Source organism: Megascapheus bottae, chromosome 10 (genome assembly GCF_031878675.1).
Source record: "Megascapheus bottae isolate mThoBot1 chromosome 10, mThoBot2.hap1, whole genome shotgun sequence".
NCBI lineage: Eukaryota > Metazoa > Chordata > Mammalia > Rodentia > Geomyidae > Megascapheus > Megascapheus bottae.
Window position 1 is genome coordinate 41,794,260 of NC_143518.1, and position 19,941 is coordinate 41,814,200.

At 40.2% G+C, this 19,941-nt stretch overlaps 1 protein-coding gene across 5 annotated transcripts in view; it reads left to right on the plus strand.

Moving 5' to 3' along the window:
- Arnt (aryl hydrocarbon receptor nuclear translocator) overlaps positions 1-19,941 on the plus strand; it is a 59,025-nt gene that overhangs the window by 34,226 nt on the left and 4,858 nt on the right. For all 5 annotated transcript variants that reach the window (XM_090341064.1, XM_090341065.1, XM_090341066.1 and 2 more), the window contains 9 exons: positions 1,426-1,491; positions 3,930-4,015; positions 7,966-8,042; positions 10,179-10,313; positions 14,225-14,299; positions 15,605-15,756; positions 18,181-18,291; positions 18,673-18,745; positions 19,745-19,868. In XM_090341064.1, coding sequence (XP_090197190.1) covers positions 1,426-1,491; positions 3,930-4,015; positions 7,966-8,042; positions 10,179-10,313; positions 14,225-14,299; positions 15,605-15,756; positions 18,181-18,291; positions 18,673-18,745; positions 19,745-19,868 — 899 coding nt within the window. The remainder of the gene's footprint in view (positions 1-1,425; positions 1,492-3,929; positions 4,016-7,965; positions 8,043-10,178; positions 10,314-14,224; positions 14,300-15,604; positions 15,757-18,180; positions 18,292-18,672; positions 18,746-19,744; positions 19,869-19,941) is intronic.

A 19,941-nucleotide genomic window follows, 5' to 3' on the forward strand; every position in this document is an offset into this window, starting at 1 on the left:
GATCAATGTTCAAAGCCAGCCCATGTACAAAAGACAAAAGGACTTTTTTTTTTGGCCAGTTCTGGGCTTGAGCTCAGGGCCTAAGCACTGTCCTTGGACTTTCTCAAGGCTAGAGCTCTACCACTTAAGCCTTAGCACCACTTCTGGCTTTTTTCTATGTATGTGATACCAAGGAATTGAACCCAGGTCTTTGTGCATGCTAGGCAAGCACTCTTGCCACTAGGCCAAACTTCCGGCCCCCAAAAAGGCATTTCTTAATGTTACAAAGTGAGTTCAGGTTGTATAATAGAAATGTTGTACTAACAAGTTACATAGTAGAAATAGTTAGAATATTAAAGATGTAAAACTGAGTATTACATGGCTTAGTGGTTTAGAATAGTCTGTGAATTCACACTGCTGAGTTTTGCTTTTGTGAGAGGGTCTCATGTTACTCAGGTTGATCTTTTAACTCCTGGACTCAAGTGATCTTCCTTCAGCCTCCTGCATAGCTTTAGACTACAGGGTTAGGTCTAGTTTTGTTTTAATACACAGTAGTGATCTATGAATTTGAATTCTAGCTTTGACACTTTTCTGAAAGCATGGACAGATATTATGACTTCTTTGGGCTTTGATTTTATCATCTAATATTGGGAAATAATACTAATTACTGACTAAAAAGTTGCTAGAAATTAGTTTATGTAATATTTAAAAAGAGCATGTTTCATATTAAAACTTATATACATAGTGTCTCTATTTTAAAGAAAAAAAGGAGGGAAAGTAGGATTTAGAGGGATGTACTAACATGGCTATAGAAAAAGATAACTAGCAATGAAATGTAGCAAATGTAAAGCAGAAAGAAATCAGCAGACTATAGCTCTTTATTTGTAAATGAACTTTTATTGGAATATAGTCATACTTTTTTGCTTACATATAGTCTGTGATTACTTTATGGTACAGTGTCAGGATTGACTAGCTGTAAAATCTGGCCCATAGAGCTGAAAGTGTCTGGTCCTTTGCAGTTTATCAACTTGTGATATAGAGAATCTTTGCATTTGAAGAGTATAACATTTTCAACTTACAATTCTACTCAGTTACAAGTTTTAGAAATACTAAATCTCACTTTTGCCATTCTTTATTCTTAGGAGTTTTCTGTGTCCAGAGTCTCTTGTGCTATGAAAGGTTCACTCATCATACAGCCTTTACTAGTTTCTGTTTGTACTCAGCACCTGAATGCTGTCCCTGAGCCTCTTTGTGCTCAAGGCTTCTTTAGCACTTAAGCCTCAGTGCTACTTTTGGCTTTTTCTGAGTAGTTTATTGGGGATAAGAGTCTCATGGACTTTTCTGCCTGGGCTAGCTTTGAATCATGATTCTTAGATCTCAGCCTGCTGAGTAGCTAGGATTACAGGTATGAGCCTGCCTTACTAGTTTTAATCTCTGTTCAAACAGATGTGGCAATAGCACTGTGGACCCAGTCACCATGAACAGACTGAGCTTTGTGAGGAACAGATGCAGGTAAGGCCTTAAACATTGCAAACCAAAGAAAGCATCACTTTTTTTTAATTTCTAATTTATTGTGTAGTTCCTCCCTTCCTCCCATCCTTTCTTTTCTCTTTTGTCCTGGGTCTTGAACTGAGGTCCTTGGTGCTGTCCCTGAGCCCTTTTGTAATCAAGGCTAGTGCTTTATCGCTTGAGCCACAGTACCACTTATGGCTTTTTTCTGAGTCTCATAGATTTTCCTACCCAGCCTGGCCTCAAACAACAATCCTCAGATCTCAGCCTCCTGAGTAGCTAGGATTACAGCGTGAGCTACCTTATAGTTACTTTTTTCTGGCAGTATTTTCTTAGGTTGTTTTTTTGTTGTTTGTTTTGGTAGGTCATATGGGACTTGAACTCTGGGTCTGGGTACAGCTCAAGACTAAGAGTTCTACCACTTAAGCCACAGTGCCACTTCTGTTTTTTTGATTAGGCTAATTGGAGATGAGTCTCATGGATTTTTTTGTGCCCGGGCTAGTTTTGAACTGAGATTGTCACATCTCACCTCTTGAGTAGCTGTTATTACAGATGTGAGCCAACTGTTCGTTTTTTTATTTTTTAAATTTTTTAAGCTGTAATTTTTTTTTTTTTGCCAGTCCCGGGGCTTGAACTCAGGGCCTGAGTACTATCCTTGGGATTTCTCAAGGCCAGAACTCTACCACTTGAGCCACAGTACTACTTCCGGCTTTTTTGGTGTATGTGGTACTGAGGACTCAAGCCCAGGTCTTTGTGCATGCTAGGCAAGCACTCTACCACTAGGCCATACTCCCAGCCCCCTGGCAATATTTTCTTAAACTTTGTTCTCCTAATTCTATTTAAGGAAGTAGTACACTTTGTCTATTTTCCTCTTGGTTAACTATGCTTTTAATTTTTTTTTGTTTTATTTTTGTTGGTCCTGGGGCTTGAACTCTGGGCCTGGGCGCTGTCCTTGAGCTCTGCAGCTCAATTGAGATAAGAGTGTCAGGGACTTTAGTGCCTGGGCTGACTTTGAACCATGATCTTCAGCTCTCAGCCTGCTGAGTAGCTAGGATTACAGGCGTGAACCACACCCGGTTTGCTTTTAAGTTTTGTTGTTTGTTCTTTGGGTGAACTTAGGGCCTTGAGCTCTTGCTTGGTTTTCTTTTTTTTTCTCTGTCTCTTTCTCCTTCCTTCCTTCCCTTTTTTCAGTCCTAGGGCTTGAACTCTGGGCCCAAGCACTCTCCTTGGGTTTTCTCAAGGCTAGAGCTCTACCATTTGAGCCGTAGCACCACTTCCAGCCTTTTCTATGTATGTGGTACCAAGGAATAGAACCTGGGTCTTTGTGCATGCGAAGCAAGTACTCTTACCACTAGGCAGAACTCCTCGCCCTTGCTTGGTTTTCTTGATAACTTTTGGTGCTCTAGCACTTGAGCCAAACCTCCTTTTCTGGATTTTTGCTGGTTAATTGGAGTTAAGAATCTTAGGATAGGGGCTGGGATTGTGGTGTACTGATAGAGTGCTTGCCTAGCATACATGAAGCCCTGGGTTTGATTCTTCAGTACCACATACACATCCATGTTGGGGCCTGACCTCCATCTCTGAGTCCTGATTCTGGCTCAGCTGCAATTAAAGGGCTTTGGCCAAGCATTCACTCCTTGTATACCTCTCTTAAGGCATCTCTGTGTACGTGACTCGATTGAGCCCCCACAGCTTTGCGGGTCTCGCAGCAATGCAGGTCTCCCGCGCTTTCCTGCACTTGTCCCGCCCAGTACCTGAAAGTCCCCCCCCAGACCCTTAGTGGTAGCACGGTGACCCTCTTCCTATTGGCCAGCTTCCCAATTCCCACCTTCTCTCTCCCCAACAGTATATAACTAATTGTCTGACGCAATAAAGAGAGAGCAGATCAGATCAGCGGAGATCAGCGGAGAGATCTGATGCGCTTTCATGGTTTATACTGCTCCTGACTCAGTGTGGTTTTTTCTTCCCCAGTAACTGGGGAAGGGCTGGGTCACCGATACTTACCATCTCGCTTGGCTCCGGGGACTACAGGCTGGCCCTGTGTGTCCCTCCCCGTCCCCGTGTTGCTCGAGAGTAGCAGCACATCCAGAAATGATGCTATGGCTCAGTTGGTAAAGTGCTAGCCTTGAGAAAGCTCAAGGACAGTGCCCAGGACTGGCAGAAAAGAAAAAATAAAATAAATATTGGGATATATCTGCCTGGGGTGGCTCTGAACTTCAATCTTTCTATCTCAACCAACTAAGTAGTGATGATTGTAGGCGTGAACTACTGGTGCCCTGTATTTTGGCAGTGGCTAACATATGGTGGTCACTTCTGAGTGGAAAAGGGTCAAACATTGACTATCCTGTTTTCTAAATACTCAAAGCCTCAGGGGTACTAAGACAGTACTACCTTTTTAGATTTACATTATAGAATGTTCCTGTTTTCTGTAACACTTGTAGGAATGGACTTGGCTCTGTGAAGGATGGAGAACCTCACTTTGTGGTGGTCCACTGTACAGGTTACATTAAGGCCTGGCCTCCAGCAGGTAGGAAAGTTGAATTTCTCTCCTCATATACAATTACTAAGAGTGTACAAGGAAATTGTTAAGTTAGCAGAATGTTATATGTCTTTTGGTATAAGCTATAAGAAAGTTGGATTGATATATCAGGCTTCTTCAGTCTATTTTTGAATTCATTTTCCCCTTGAGGGGATGGATTATTTTGATTTAAAAGTGATTTAGTGGCCGGGAGTTTGGCCTAGTGGTAGAGTGCTTGCCTAGCATACACAAAGTCCTGGGTTCGATTCCTTAGTACCACATACATAGAAAAAAGCCGGAAGTGGTGCTGAGGTTCAAGTGGTAGAGCTCTAGCATTGAGAAAGTCCAAGGACAGTGCTCAGGCCCTGAGCTCAAGCCCAGGACTAGCCAAAAAAAAAAGTGATTTAGTATTGTTGGGTGCCAGTTGCTCACACCTATAATCTTATCTACTCAGGTGGCTGAGGTTTGAGGATCCCAGTTCAAAGTCAGTTCAGGCAGGAAAGTCCCTGAGACTCTTTTGTCCAGCTCAGCAGCAAAAAGCTCGAAGTGTAGCTGTAGCCCAAGTGGTAGAGAGTACTACCCTTGAGCATAAAAAGCTTTGGGATAGGTTCCAGAACCTGAGTTTAAGCTCCAAGACTGGCACCAAAATTTTAACACACACACACACACACACACACACACACACACACACACACACACACACACACGAAAAAAACATGCCAGGCACCAGTGTCCCTGTCCCATGCCTGTAATCCTAGCTGCTCAAGTGGCTGAGATCTGAGGATTATAGTTCAAAGCTAGCCTGGGCATTAAAGTCTGTGAGACTCATCTACAATTAACCACCACAGTTGGGCACTGTGGCCCAACTGGTGGAGCACTAACCTTGAGCTAAAGAGTTCAGGGACTGTACCCAGACCCAAAGTTTAAGTCCCATGACTGATAAAAAGAAAGATTTGTATGTCACGGGATGTAGTTGTTTGTTGGCTTTTTGTTTGTTTTTGGCTAGTCTTGGAGCTTGAATTCAGGGCCTGAGCTCTGTCCTTGGGTTTTCTTAAAGCTAGAGCTCTGCTACTTTAGCCACAACACAACTTCTGGCTTTTTCTATGTATGTGGTACTGAGGAATCGAGCCTGTGTCTTTGTAAATGCTAGGAAGCACTCTACTATGCCGACTCCCCAGCCCTTGTTGGCTTTTTTAATTGATTGATTGTGCCAGTTCTGGAGATACTGTACTCAGGTCCTGGGCACTGTCTTTTAGCTTTTTTGTTCAAGGCTGGTACTCTTACTAGGGTTTGAATTCAACATCTGTGCTTACTAGTCAGACACTATGCCATTTGAATCATGAAAATAATTTTTAAATGTTTAAAATCATAAAAATGTAGACTTCATACCTATGTTCTTAGTAGTCATTGCAAAGAAACATTGACATTTAAGTCAAGTAATTTGTGAAGGCTTTGAAATGTAATACAGAAATTGAGAGACAGAGGGAAAATGACTTGATTATAACACTATTTTTTTTTGGTCAGTTGTGGGCTTGAACTCTGGGCCTGGTCACTGTCCCTGAACCCTGAATCTTCAGATCAAGGCTAGCGTTCTACCACTTGAGCCACAACACCACTTCCGTTTTCTGGGGTTAATTGGAGATAAGAGTCTCACCGACATTTTTCATGCTTGGGGTGGCTTTGAACCACAATCCTCAGATCTCAGACTCCTGAGTAGCTAGGATTACAGGCATGAGCCACCAGTGCCCGGATGATTATAATAATTTTTTTGTGCATGTATGTGTCTATACAAGTACTTGAACTCAAGCCCTGTGCTTTTTCTTAGCATTTTTCCCCAAGGCTGATGCTTTACCTTCAATACTGAATCACACCTTTACGTCTGCCATTTTTTTGTTGATTATTTGTAGATAAGTCTCTGGTGTTTTTTTCTGTGTAGGCTGGCTTTAAACTGGGATCCTCAGATCTCAGCCTCCTAGGTAGCTACGATTATAGATATGAGCCATTGGTGCCCTGCACTGATAGTAACAACTTTAAAAGAGATTTTCTTTCCAAAGGCATTACATCAACCTGTGAACAAAATAGTATTTAAAGTTGAAGTCAAACAAATAATGTGATACAGAGCTGGGTGCTAGTGGCTCTTAACGTTATAATTGTACCTACTCAGGAGGCTGAGATCTGAAGATTGAGGTTCAAAGGCAGTCTGCACAAGTCTTGGATCCTTCTATTTTACCAATGTGCAAGATTTCAGTCCTTCTATTGGCTTTGATCCCCAGACATTGATCCTTCTATTTTACACTTTCCATCACAACTGGGATGCTACTACACCCAGCTATTGGTTAAGAAGGCTTGAGTATGTGTTCAAGTTGGCCTCAAAGGGCAGTCCTCCAATCTCAGAAGTCCATGTCACTAGGATGACAAGTACACACTACTCTACCTAGCTATTGAGAATGGGGATGAGGGGCAGCCCTTGTATGTATGCCTGTTCTGGCTTCAAACTGTGGTTGTTTCAATATGAGCCTCAAAAGTAGCTAGGACTACAGGCAGGAGCCACTAGAGCTAAGGATCACCTTTTAAAATTGATTTTGCAGTTTCCAAAGCTTAACAGCTATATTAGTTTCATGCTGTTTGGGGTTTTGGGAATTTGGAGTTGTTTTTTTTTTTTTTGCCAGTCCTGGGCTTGACCTCAGGGCCTGAGCACTGTCCTTGGATTTTCTCAAGGCTAGAGCTGTACCACTTGAGCCTCAGCACCACTTCCGGCTTTTTTCTATGTATGTGGTACCGAGGAATCGAACCCGGGTCTTCATGCATGCTAGGCAAACTCTTTAACCACTAGGCCAAACTCCCGGCCCGAAACTAAACTCTTTAGAGAGGCAAGGTACTAGGTATATTTTTGGGAAAATATTAATCTTTTGATTTGGAAAAAACCTTGTTATTTATTAGTGACATATACAAAAGTAAATTCTTGTCCTTTAGTACGGATATAAGATATCCTATATAATGTTATTGTGACAATTAGATTTAATGCAAGGGAAGTATCCAGTTAAGTGCCTGGCGTATGTCTGGCTCACATTAAATAGTAGTGACTAAGAAAAATTAAATTTTAAGTAGTACAAATAATGACATTTGACTTTTTTAAACTGCTGTATAAGGTTTGGATGATTTTCCCCCCATACTTCTGTGTAGTTATCAGTGACATACTATTCTTCTGGGTAAAAAGAAGTTTATGCATATAATTATGGGGAAATACATTCTTCTCTTTCCATGCAAAACATTGACTTCTTTCTTTTCCAAAGAATATAAATTACTATAGATTGCTCCTTTTAATTTTTTCTTTTGGTTAATAGTTCTGGGCTTGAACTCTGGGCTTTGATTTCTTGCTTGGCTTTTTCTTACATGATTGGCACGCTATCACTTCAGCCATATTTTCACTTCAGCTTTTTACTGGTTAATTAGAGATTAGTCTTGTTATATCTGCCCAGACTGGCTCTGAAGCTTGATTCTCAAATGTCAGCCTCCAGAGTAGCTAAGGTTATAGGTGTGTGTCCCTGGTGCCTGGCTTTGGTATATTTTGATTTGTTGTTGTTTATTTCAGAAGTTATAGTTCTCAGCCTGTGATATGGTTCCAGAATGACTGCCTTCCGTGTATGTTTAATTTGGCCTGCATAGTGTTTTAGATGAATTTGGATGAGGCTTGCACTCTCTAGTTTAATACAAATAAAATACGTAAAATATAGCAGTGCACATGCACACACACTTATATATGGTAAATTCTACATAAGTGTTCATATAGAATTTATTTACATAGTCCATAGTATTAGGACTCATTTATTTCTGTATTGCTTTATACTTACTTTCTTCATATCCAAATATATTTAAGTGATTACTCAACTGACCTTTGACCTTGAACTCAAATGAGTTTCAGATTCTCTATAAGTCCTTTTCATTTCATTTTTCTAAAGGTGTTTCGCTCCCAGATGATGACCCAGAGGCTGGCCAGGGGAGCAAATTTTGCCTAGTGGCCATTGGCAGATTGCAGGCAAGTGTGTGTGAATTTTCCATTTTATAGCCATGATAAGGAATTGAATAAATCTTTAGAGATTATATTCCTTCTCTCTCTCCCTCTTCTTCCTCCCTCCATCCTCTTCCTTTTTTTTTTTTTTTTAATTTTGTGTGTGGGGTGGGTGGTGGGATGTGGGGTCATGGTGCTTGAACTGTGGGCCTGGGAGCTGTCCCTGAGTTCTTCAGCTCAAGGCTACCACCCTACCCCTAGAGCCTCAGCCCCACTTCCTGTTTTCTAGTGGTTAATTAATTGGTTAATTGGAGATAAAAGTCTCAGGTCCTTTTGCTCCTGGGCTGGCTTTGAACCTTGATCCTCAGATCTCAGCCTCCTGAGTAGCTAGGATTACAGGTGTGAGCCACTGTGCTCTCAGCCATTCTCTTCCTTCTATCCTTCCATCATTTTCTCCTTCCTTCCCTCCCTCCCTCTTTCCTTCCTCTCTCCCTTGCTATCTTTCTTCATTTACCTTCCTTGTACTGGGATTTGAACTCAAGGCCTTGCATTTACTAGGCAAACATTATACCACTTGAAACACACCTCCAGTCTTTTACTCTCCAAAAGTAAGGAGAAATATAACATGCGTAGTAAACATCACTACTCTTTCAGATTAGCAAAAGTTGAAGTGTATGAGAAAGAGAAGGGAAAATATTTTCCTCTTATCTCTTTTTTGTTTGTTCCTATCCTGGGTCTTGAACCAATCCTTAGATCCTTAGCCTCCCAAAGGGAGGGCTACCAGCATGAACCACTGGCACTAAGCTTTTCTTATCTTTTTATTGTTGATGGTATTGAGGTGAGGTCTCTGTAAGTCATATAGACTGGTCTTGAACTCTTAGGCTCAAGTGTCCTCTTGGCTCAGTTTCTAGAATACTGGCACTTCACTGTGCCTAGCTTCCTATATCTGTTTAGTTTTTAATATTATCATGATGAATTTTCTTTTTTTTTTTTTTTTTGCCAGTCCTGGGCTTGAACTCAGGGCCTGAACACTGTCCTTGGACTTTCTCAAGGCTAGAGCTCTACCACTTGAGCCTCAGCACCACTTCCGCCTTTTTTTTTTTCTATATGTGGTACTGAGGAATCGAACCCGGGTCTTCATGCATACTAGGCAAGCACTTTAACCACTAGGCCAAACTCCTGGGCCCTGTCTTGATGAATTTTCTACATCTAATTAATTTTATTTACTTATATACAAAAGAGGAAAGATCTTTTTTATTTTACAGTTGTATGACTTAACAATCAGTTTGATTCTTAAAGTGTAGATAAGTTTGTGTTACTTAAACAATTTTCTTAATAATGAACAAAGCACATAATAGTTGGTAGGTTTTAATCAATTTTTTTTTCTTTTTGCCAATTCTGGGGCTTGACCTCAGGGGCCTGAGCACTTTCTCAAGGCTAGAGCTCTGCCACTTGAACCACAGCACTACTTCCTCTTTTCTATGTATGTGGTACTGAGGAATTGCTAGGCAAGCACACTACCACTAGGTCAAACTCCCAGTTTTGTTCTTGGATACTTTTTGATCCGGGCTAGAGCTCTGTCACTTGAATTGCATCGCCACTTCTGGCTTTTCTTTCTCTATATGTGGTACTGAGGAATTGGACCTAGGGCTTTGTGCATGCTAGGTGAGCACTCTACCACTAGGCTATGCTCCCAGCCCAATTTTTATTTATTTATTTATTTACTGTACTAACTTCATAGAGTACATTTTTGAGAGTAGAGTTAGACTTCTTTTTTTTTTTTCTTTTTTTTTGCCAGTCCTGGGCTTGAGCTCAGGGACTGAGCACTGTCCTTGGACTTTCTCAAGGCTAGAGGCTCTACCACTTGAGCCTCAGCACCACTTCCAGCTTTTTTCTATGTATGTGGTACCGAGGAATCGAACCCGGGTCTTCATGCATGCTAGGCAAGCACTTTAACCACTAGGCCAAACTCCCGGCCCCGAGTTAGACTTCTTAAACTCTCAGATTGTTATTGTCATTTTTTCCCTTCTGGGTGAGATATAAAAGTATAGAAATTTCTAAATTGAACAGTCTTATTGTCTGCTTAAATATCCATGAAGAAACCAGGATTATGTCTGTAAAGAATGATATAATTTTACCTCATTTTTATCTCTTCCCTCTTAGGTAACCAGTTCTCCTAACTGTACAGACATGAGTAATGTTTGTCAACCAACAGAATTCATCTCCCGACACAACATTGAAGGGATATTTACCTTTGTGGATCATCGTTGTGTAGCTACTGTTGGCTACCAACCACAGGTGAGAAGCTGGAGCTATTATCTCATGAATACTTGAGCTTCTGTTTTCCCTTGCCAGTGCTGAAGTTATACAATCATGTAATTCCAGAGATTGCCAAACATAGTAGTCCTAGTTCAGAAAAAAGAGATTATCCTATCCTATTAGTAGCTGAGTTTATTCTCAATTTCTAACCAAGCTTACTATCCCATCTAGAAAAAGGTGGTATGAAAGACCAAGTGGAAACAACACAGACTGATATGAATATATAGACAAACATAATCAAATAAGTTTTTTTTTCTGATACTAATACAAGTAATAAATTGAAAGTGCTCCCTTTAGTTGATTATGCTCCTAAGACTATCATTAGATACTTTTTTTTTTGGTCTGTTGTAGGGCTTGAACACTGGCCCTGGACGTTGTCCCTGAACTCTTCAGCTCAAGGCTACGGCCCTACCCCTTGAGCCATATACCACTTTAGTTTTTCTGGTGGTTAAATTGGAGATAAGAGTCTCACAGATTTTTTTTTTTGTCTGCTGTGGGACTTGAACTCTGGGCCTGATCTGTAGTGCCACTTCCCATTTTCTGGTGATTAACTGGAGATAAGAGTCTCGAGCTGGGAGCTGGATGAGCTGGGAGCTGGACTGGGAGCTGGACGGGTAGCTCACACCTATAATCATAGCTACTCTAGAGGCTGAGAACTGAGGATCAGGGTTCAAAACCAACCCAGGCACAAAAGGACCCAAGACTCTTATCTCCAATTAACCTCTAGAAAATTGGAAATGGGGCTTGGCTCTAGAGTAGGCTGTAGCCTGGAGCTGAAGAGTTCAGGGACAACGCCCAGGTCAAGTTCAAGCCCCATGACCCACCAAAAAAAAAAAAAAAAGTCATGGATTTTTTTGGTATCTGGGCTGGCTTTGAACCACAAACCTCAGATCTCAGCCTCCTGAGTAGCTAGGATTACAGGCGTGAGCCAGCAGTGCCTAACTCGTTAGACACTTTGTGTAATTAATAATAATCCAAGATATAGGCAAATTCGGCACATTATTATAATTTACTCATTCTGCAGAACATTTTAACTATGCTAAATGGACACATGTGAACTTGTAAAAGTATAAATGCCAGGAGTAATTTTTTGCTATGGCTATGTAAACTAGACAAGGAAAATGAAGAGTTGGAGGATTCACAGTCCCTGATTCAATAGTTACTGTAAAGCTGTTATTAGGCTATTATTGTCAGTGTGGTATTGGTGTGAAGAGAGATGTATGGATCAGTAGAACAAAATAGAGTCTACTTTTACATTTAGGGTCAACTAATTTTCAGCAAAGGTGCCAAGATAATTCAGTGGAGGACATGAGGTTTTTCTTATTGATTGGTTTATTTCTCTAGTCTTGGGGGTTGAAGTCAGGCCTGGGCACTGTCCCTGTGCTTGTTTTGCTCAAGGCTACCATACCACTCTACCACTTGAGCCACAGTGCTACTTCTAGCTATTTCTGTGTATGTAGTACCAAGGAATGAAACCCAGGGCTTCATGCATGCTAGGCAAGCACTATGTCTGTCTCTAGGCCACATTCCCAGCCCTAGTCTTGGAGTTGGAATTCAGGTCCTGGGTGCTGTCCCTGAACTTCTTTTGCTCAAGGCTAGTACTCTACCACTTGAGCTACAATACCACTTTCGGCTTTTTCTGTTTATGTGGTATTGAGGAATTGCACCGAAGGTTTCATGCATGCTAGGCAAGACTGTACACTAAGAGACAATCCCAGCCTGAAATTAGTTTTTTTCTTTCTTTTCTTGCTTTTTTTTTTTTTTTTTAAACAGAGTGATAAAACAATTAGATACCATCTGTCCCACCCAGGAAAAAACAAAAGAAAACCAAAAAATCAAGCTTAGCTGGGCTCACTCTTGTAATCCTAGCTACTCAAGAGGCTGAGATCTGAGGATCACGGTCAAAGCCAGCCTGGATACTAAAGACTGTGAGACTCTTATTTCCAATTAACCACTAGAAAACAAAGTGGCGCTTATAGCTCAAGGGGTAGGGCAGTAGCTTTGAGCTGAAGAGCTCAGAGACAGCACCCAGGTCCAGAGTCCAAGCCCCATGAGCAACAACAACAACAAAAAAATCAACTCAGAGGCTTAAATGTATATAGAGGTAAAGTTAACAATATATCGAAAAAAGGGATGGCCAGGAGTTTGGCCTAGTGGTAGAGTGCTCACCTAGCATTCATGAAGACCTGAGTTTGATTCCTTAGTACCACATACATAGAAAAAGCCAGAAGTGATGATCTGGCTCAAGTGATAGACCCCTAGCCTTAAGAAAGCCCAAGGACAGTGCTCAGGCCCTGAGTTCAAGCCCCAGGACTCACCAAAAAGAGAGAGAGAGAGAAAGAAGAAAGAGAGAGAGAGTGGGAGGGAGGGAGGGAAGGGAGGAAGGATAAAAAAAGGGGATAATAGAATTGCAGGGACTAAGGTTGAACAAGTACAGCAGTGCTAATCTCATTAGATACTATGTTGAAATAAACTATGCAACTTGTGGGTGGGGATAAGAGGGAAAAACTAGGAGAGAGAGCAAGGGAAGGAATGATATTGTTCAAAAAGAAATGAACTCTTATCTGACTTATATGTAATTGGAACCCCTCTGTATATCACCTTTATAATAACAATAAAAATTTGATATCTTACCAAAGAAAAGTATGTGGCATACAAAAAGATGTTCAACACCATTAGTCTTTATGAAACTCAAAAAAAGATGTTATTTTATACCAACTTGAATCGCTGTAATGAGAAAATGTTGTCAAGACTGTAGAAAAGCTGGGATCCTCATATTTTAGTGGACATGGAAAATGGTATAGTTTGCTTCAGTTTCCAAAAATGTGAAATATATTCTTATCCCACAACCTGTCAGTTCTACTCATAAATATCCCAAGTGCCATGTAAACATGTTTATAAAGATTTGTAAATAAATGTCCTTAACTGAATTATTCATAATAGCTTACAGTAGAAGTAATGTAAGTATACATTACCAGCTTATGAGTGAACAAATTGTTAGAATCTTCTGAGAAATACAAAGGAATAAATTATTAATATGTACAATAACAGAACTTAAATATTATAAGCAAAATATTACGGATCTAAAAGAATATAAATTATTTTATTTGTATTAAATTTCTAGAAAAAGGAAAGCCAGGAGTGGTGGCTCATGCCTGTAATCCTAGCTACTCAGGAGGCTGAGATCTGAGGACCAAGGTTCAAAGCCAGCCCGGGCACAAAAGGAGCTGACACTCTTATCTCCAGTTAACCTCTAGAAAATGGGAAGTGAGGCTTGGCTCAAGGGTAAAATAGTAGCCTTGAGCTGAAGAGCTCAGGGATAACGCCTAGGCCGAGTTCAAATCCCATGACCCACTTAAAAAAAAAAAATCCAGAAAAAGGAAAACTAAAAAGGCAGAGAGAAGGTGAGTAGTGGAGTGGAGGGATGGGAATAGGCTGACTGTCAGTGGCCCAGGGAAACTTTTTGGTGTAGTGTACATATGGTAAAACTGAACTGTAATATTTGCACTACTGTATAAACTTCCTGAGATTTCATTTGCTTCCTTAGAATTAGTGAATTAAAAATTATACCTAAGACCTATAGTTAATTACTGTTAAAATAACAGCATAGATTCTGAAAAAAATACCCATGAAGCCAGCTGTTAATTACTTTAGTATATTTCTTTTTGTTTTTTTGTTTGTTTTGTTTCCCTTCATACTTATATTTGTAATCTTCGTTTTAAGACAAAAAATAAAATCCAAATCCCCAGCTAATGGACCAACAAAGTTAGATGACTATAAAAATGTCTATCTTAGTCTTCTTTCTCTATTCTAGGAACTCTTAGGAAAGAATGTTGTAGAAGTTAGATGACTACAAAAATGTTTATCTTATTCTTCTTTCTCTATTTTAGGAACTCTTAGGAAAGAATATTGTAGAATTCTGTCACCCTGAAGACCAGCAACTCCTGAGAGACAGCTTTCAGCAGGTATAACTTTATTTTTTTTTCTGGTTTATGTTTGAATATTTTTACCTATTTATCACATTCAGTTTATAAATGCTTATTGCCCACTGATTAATGGAGCAATGTGACAGGCACCACAGTTTTATTTATTTATTTTTTTGTATTTGGCCTATATCCTTATTTTATTTTGTTAAACTCTTTTTTTAAGGAGTAAGAATATTCCTTGGAACTACTAGGTAATGTCCAAGGTATATTTACTTAGTTTTGGCTGTTCACTTTGTATGTCCAACTAGCTATATCCAGGGGATTGCCTATTTTGTTTTGTTTTTTTTTCTTTTGCCAGTCCTGGGGCTTGAACTCAGGGCCTGGACACTGTCTCTGAGCTTCTTTTACTCAAGCTAGCACTCTACCACTTGAGCTACAACACTACTTCTAGCTTTTTCTATTTATGTACTGAGGAACTGCATGCATGCTTGGCAAGCACTATACCACTGAGCCACATTCCTAGCCCCACAAGGAATTGTTTTTGTTTTGCAAGTATTTAAAGTAATTTTAGGCTTCACGGATCTGTAGATGGTTGCAGGAAAATATATTTCAGATTTATTTATTCATTATTATTTATTTATTTATTTTGGTTGGTTGTGGGGCTTGAACTCTGGGCCTGGGTGCTGTTCCTGAGCTCTTCAGCTTAAGGCCAGCACTCCAGCATTTGAGCCACAGTACCACTTCTAGTTTTCTGGTGGTTATTTGGAGTTGAGTCTCATGGATTTTTCATGCCCAGGCTGGTTTTGAACTATGATCCTCAGATCTCAGCCTCCTGAGTAGCTAGGATTACAGGCGTCAGCCCCCAATGTCCAGCAGGAAAATATATTTCAACTTATTTTTATAGATAGGTGAAAATTAATTATAACTTTTAATTGTAATTGTCTAAGTCTTACCTTTGAAAGTACCTGCTTTAGACAACAGCTCATACTTTATATACACAAGTGACTAGTATCTTTAAGTCTCATTAGTATCCTGACAAAACTAAAATCATGTCATTTAACTTAAATTTCTAGTATAAAATTGTAAAGTTTACACAGCAACATATTTGATGGAATTCTCAGGGAAAGCAGGGCAAGTCTTCTCTTCCTGGAAATAATGGTTATTCTCTAACTTGGATGTTGATAGCTTGGGACTCTGGGAGAAAATGTGACAAATTTCCTCCTCCTCCTTATTTACACTTAGTTTTCATCTCCTTTTGTTGTTTTAACATTGAGAAATGGGAATTCCTGTTGTAGAAATGAGAATTTCAAATTTTAATTTTCTTAATTATGTTAACTTCTTCAGGTGGTAAAGTTAAAAGGACAAGTGCTATCTGTCATGTTCCGGTTTCGGTCTAAGACTCGAGAATGGCTCTGGATGCGAACTAGTTCCTTTACTTTCCAGAACCCTTACTCAGATGAGATTGAGTATATCATCTGTACAAATACAAATGTAAAGTATGTATCTTTCTATCCTTTTCCATTGTCAGGATTTCTCTTTCTCTCTTTCTGGCTCTTATTTATAAAATTTGATTTAGTTGACCAACTCTTTTAATAGTTAGAAATTTACTCTTGAGATGGAAGGGATTTTATTTCAATTTTATATAGCAAACCTTTCTAGAAAGGATTTTGTTGTATATACTATGTCTTGCTTTGATCTGGTAGAATTTTCAACTAGAACTGGGTTGAATAAACTTATTTTAGGCTTTGTGGGCCCTATGGTCTTTATTGTAACAACTCTGCTATTGTAGCATGAAAATAGTCATGGTTGGCTGGAAATGTGACGTAGTGGTAGGCCGCTTGCCTAGCATGTATGAAGCCCTGGGTTTGGTTCTTCAGTACCACGCAAACAGAAAAATTTGGATGTGGTGCTATGGCTAAAGTGGTAGAGTGCTAACCTTGAGCAAAAAGCAGCACAGGGACAGTGCCCAGGCCCTGAGTTCAAGCCTTAGGACAGGGGAAAATAAAAGTAACACCTCCCCCCCAAAATAATAAAATAAACCATGGCCATGTTCCAGTAACACATTATGTACAGAAAAAGCAGTGGTCTAGATTTGGTCCGTGGACTACTTTGCTTTAGAGCATAGTTACAACCCACGGTTTCCTCTGTTTTTGAACTATTTTCTATCAATCATGGGGTTTGAACTCAGATCCAGGAAACTGTCCTTAAGCTTTTTTGCTCAAGAACTTTTTGCTCTACTGCTTTGAACCATAGCTTCACTTCTGGTTTTCTGGTGGTTAATTGGAGATAAGAATCTTGGGATAGAGGCTGGGATTTTGGCATAGTGGTAGAGTTCTTGCCTAACATGCATGAAGTCCTGGGTTTGATTCTTCAGGTACCACATACACAGAAAAACCCAGAAATGGTGCTGTGGCTTAAGTGGTAGAGCACTAGCCTTGAGAAAGCTCAAGGACAGTGTCCAGGCCCTGCATTCAAACCACAGGGCTAGCCAAAAAAATAATCTTGGGATATATCTGGTTGGGATGGCTCTGAACCTCAATTTTCCCATCTCAACCTCCTAAGTAGTGACAGTTGTAGGTGTGAACTACTGGTGTCTTATACTTCAGTATGTTATTTTATTTTGCCCAAGGTAGCTTTGAACCAAGAGCCTCTTATCTCAGCCTCCTGAGTAGCTAGGAGTGAGCGACCATCACCTAGCTTTCTAAAGTTTTGGGGTTTTGTCAGTCATGGGGCTTGAACTCAGGGCCTGGGCATTATCTTTGGCAGCTAGTGCTCTACCACTTGAGCCATAGTGCTACTTTCAGCTTTTTCTGTGTGTATGGTACCAAGGAATTGAACCCATGGCTTCATGCATGCTAGTTGAGCATTGTACCACTAGGCCACACTCCCAGCCCACTACTTCCACTTTTCTGGTGGTTAATTGCAGATGAGTCTGACAGCGACTTTTTCAGCCTGGGCTGCCCTTGAACCATGATCCTTAGATCTCAGCCTCCTGAATAGCTAGGGTTATAGGTGTGAGTCACTGCCGCTTGGCTGTATAAATTTTTATTGATATACCTTTCACATATCAAACAGGTCATCCATTTTAAAGTTTATTTTGTTTTTAGTATATCATGAGATTATTTAACTATTACAGTTATCTAAATTCATAACAGCTTATTCCTCTTCAGTTGTCATTATTTTCCTTTTTATTTTGAAGCTCTAAGCAACCTCTCTTAATTTACTCTCTATAGATTTGCCTATTTCAGTCATTGCATATAAATAGAATCGCAGAATATATGGTTTCTTTATGGCTGCCCTCTTTTTTTTTTTTTTTGCCAGTCCTGGGCTTAAGCTCAGGGCCTGGGCACTGTCCTTGGACTTTCTCAAGGTTAGAGCTCTACCACCTGAGCTTCAACCTGAGGAATCGAACCCGGGTCTTTGTGCATGCCAGGCAAGCATGCTACCACTAGGCCAAACTCCCGGCCCCATACCTGCCCTCTTTTATTGGGTATAATTTTTTTTTTTTTTTGCCAGTCCTGGGCCTTGAACTCAGGGCTAGGGCCCTGAGTTCTCAAGGCTTTCTCAAGGCTAGAGCTCTACCACTTGAGCCGCAGCACCATTTCTGGATTTTTGTTATGTGTGTGGTATCGAGGACTCAAACCCTAGTGTTTGTGCATGCTAGGCAAGCACTCTACCACTAGGCTAAACTCCTGGCCCTATTGGGTGCAATTTTTAAGGATCATACATATTGTAGCATGGATCAGTACCTCTTTTAATACTCTATTGTATGGACTACTACTGATTATATGGACTACTACTGGTTGTATGAACTACTACTGATTGCATGGACTACTACACCTACAGATGAATCTTAAATCTGTGACATTTTTTGTATAGAATCATTTCCCTACCTGTTCTTATTTACTGTATTTTTATAGAAACTCTAGCCAGGAACCACGGCCTGCACTATCCAACACAATCCAGAGACCACAGCTAGGCCCCACAGCTAATTTACCCCTAGAGATGGGCTCGGGGCAGCTGGCACCCAGGTAAGAAATGGTGAAGTAATTATTTATTGAGGAATAGCTAGGAGGGGATGATTTGGCTCTTTATGATTTTTTGTTGATTTTTTTTTTTTTTTTGCCAGTCCTGAGGCTTGAACTCAGGATCTGAGCACTGTCTTTGGGCTTTCTCAAGGCTGGAGCTCTACCACTTGAGTCACAGCACCACTTCTGGCGTTTTCTATATATGTGGTAACAAGGAAATGAACCTGGGTCTTTGTGTATGCTAGGCAAGCATGCTACCACTAGACCAAACTCCCAGCCCTCTATGATTTTCTTGTTAGGTGGTTTGTTTTAAGCCCTTTCCTTCAGATTCTTTGTTAAAATCTTTGTTTCCTACCTCTTTTCTCACTGATCATTAACATATAGGCAGCAGCAACAGCAAACAGAACTGGACATAGTTGCAGGAAGAGATGGACTGGCCAGTTACAGTCATTCCCAGGTGAGTGTGTATTTTATTCTGTGAAGAAGACAGTTAAGCATTTCCTTAACGCTGTAGACGTAATGTTATATTATATAGACCAATATTGTAATTATGACATACAAACTCTAAGCCTAATTTTAATTATGTTCTAAAATCTGTGTGCCAGTGATTGCATATAGAGATTCTGTTCTTGAATACTTGTTTGTTAAACATGACATTTGAAATATGATGTAAAAATCAATGTTAATCTTCCAATTAAAAATAAAAAAACTGTCCCCTAGGGGCCAGGAGTGTGGCCTAGTAGGTAGAGTTCAAGCTCCAGGACTGACAAACAAAACAAAACAAAACAACCCAGCTGTCCCTTAGGCTGAGCATGGTGGCTCATACCTATAATCCTAACTGTTTAGGAGGATCATGGTTCCAGGTCAACCCAGGCCAGGCTTGGGGGTGTGTACTTCATCCCAGCTATGATAGATAGGAATGGAACAAGAAGCCATAAGTAGGATTGCTGTCTGAGGCTGACCACAGGCAAAACAGAAGACCCCAACTGAAAAATTAAAGCACAAAAGGGTTGGTGGTGTGGTTCAAGTGATAGAACATCTATCTGCTTGTCAGGGACAAGGTCCTAAGTTCACACCCTAACACTACTCCCCCTTTCTACACTTGCCCACAGAAATTTATATTTATATATGCAAACTCCTATACTCCTGTGTATTTTATGTGACTATTTGGATTAATGAATTGTCATATTAAATCTTTTTTTGTTTGTTTGTTTGTTTTTTTTGCCAGTCCTGGTGCTTGAACTAAGGGCATGAGCACTGTCCTTGAGCTTTCTCAAGGCTAGGACTCTACCACTTGAGCCACAATGCCACTTCTAGCTTTTCTTTCTGTATATGCGGTACTGAGGAATCAAACCGGGGTCTTTGTGCATGCTAGGCAAGCACTCTACCACTAGGCCAAACTCCTGGCCTATCATATTAAATCTTTAAAGATTATTTTCATCATTTGATTCCATAGGTTTCTGTCCAGTCTGTGACAGCTACAGGCCCAGAACAAAGCAAGGCCCTTGAAAAGTCAGATGGTCTGTTTACCCAGGATAGAGATCCAAGATTTTCAGAAATCTATTCCAACATCAGTACAGGTAGGTTTCTTCCTTGGTTTCTTTTCATGTTCTCATTTAGATCAGTATTGATGGGCCTGATCAGTAATCTTCC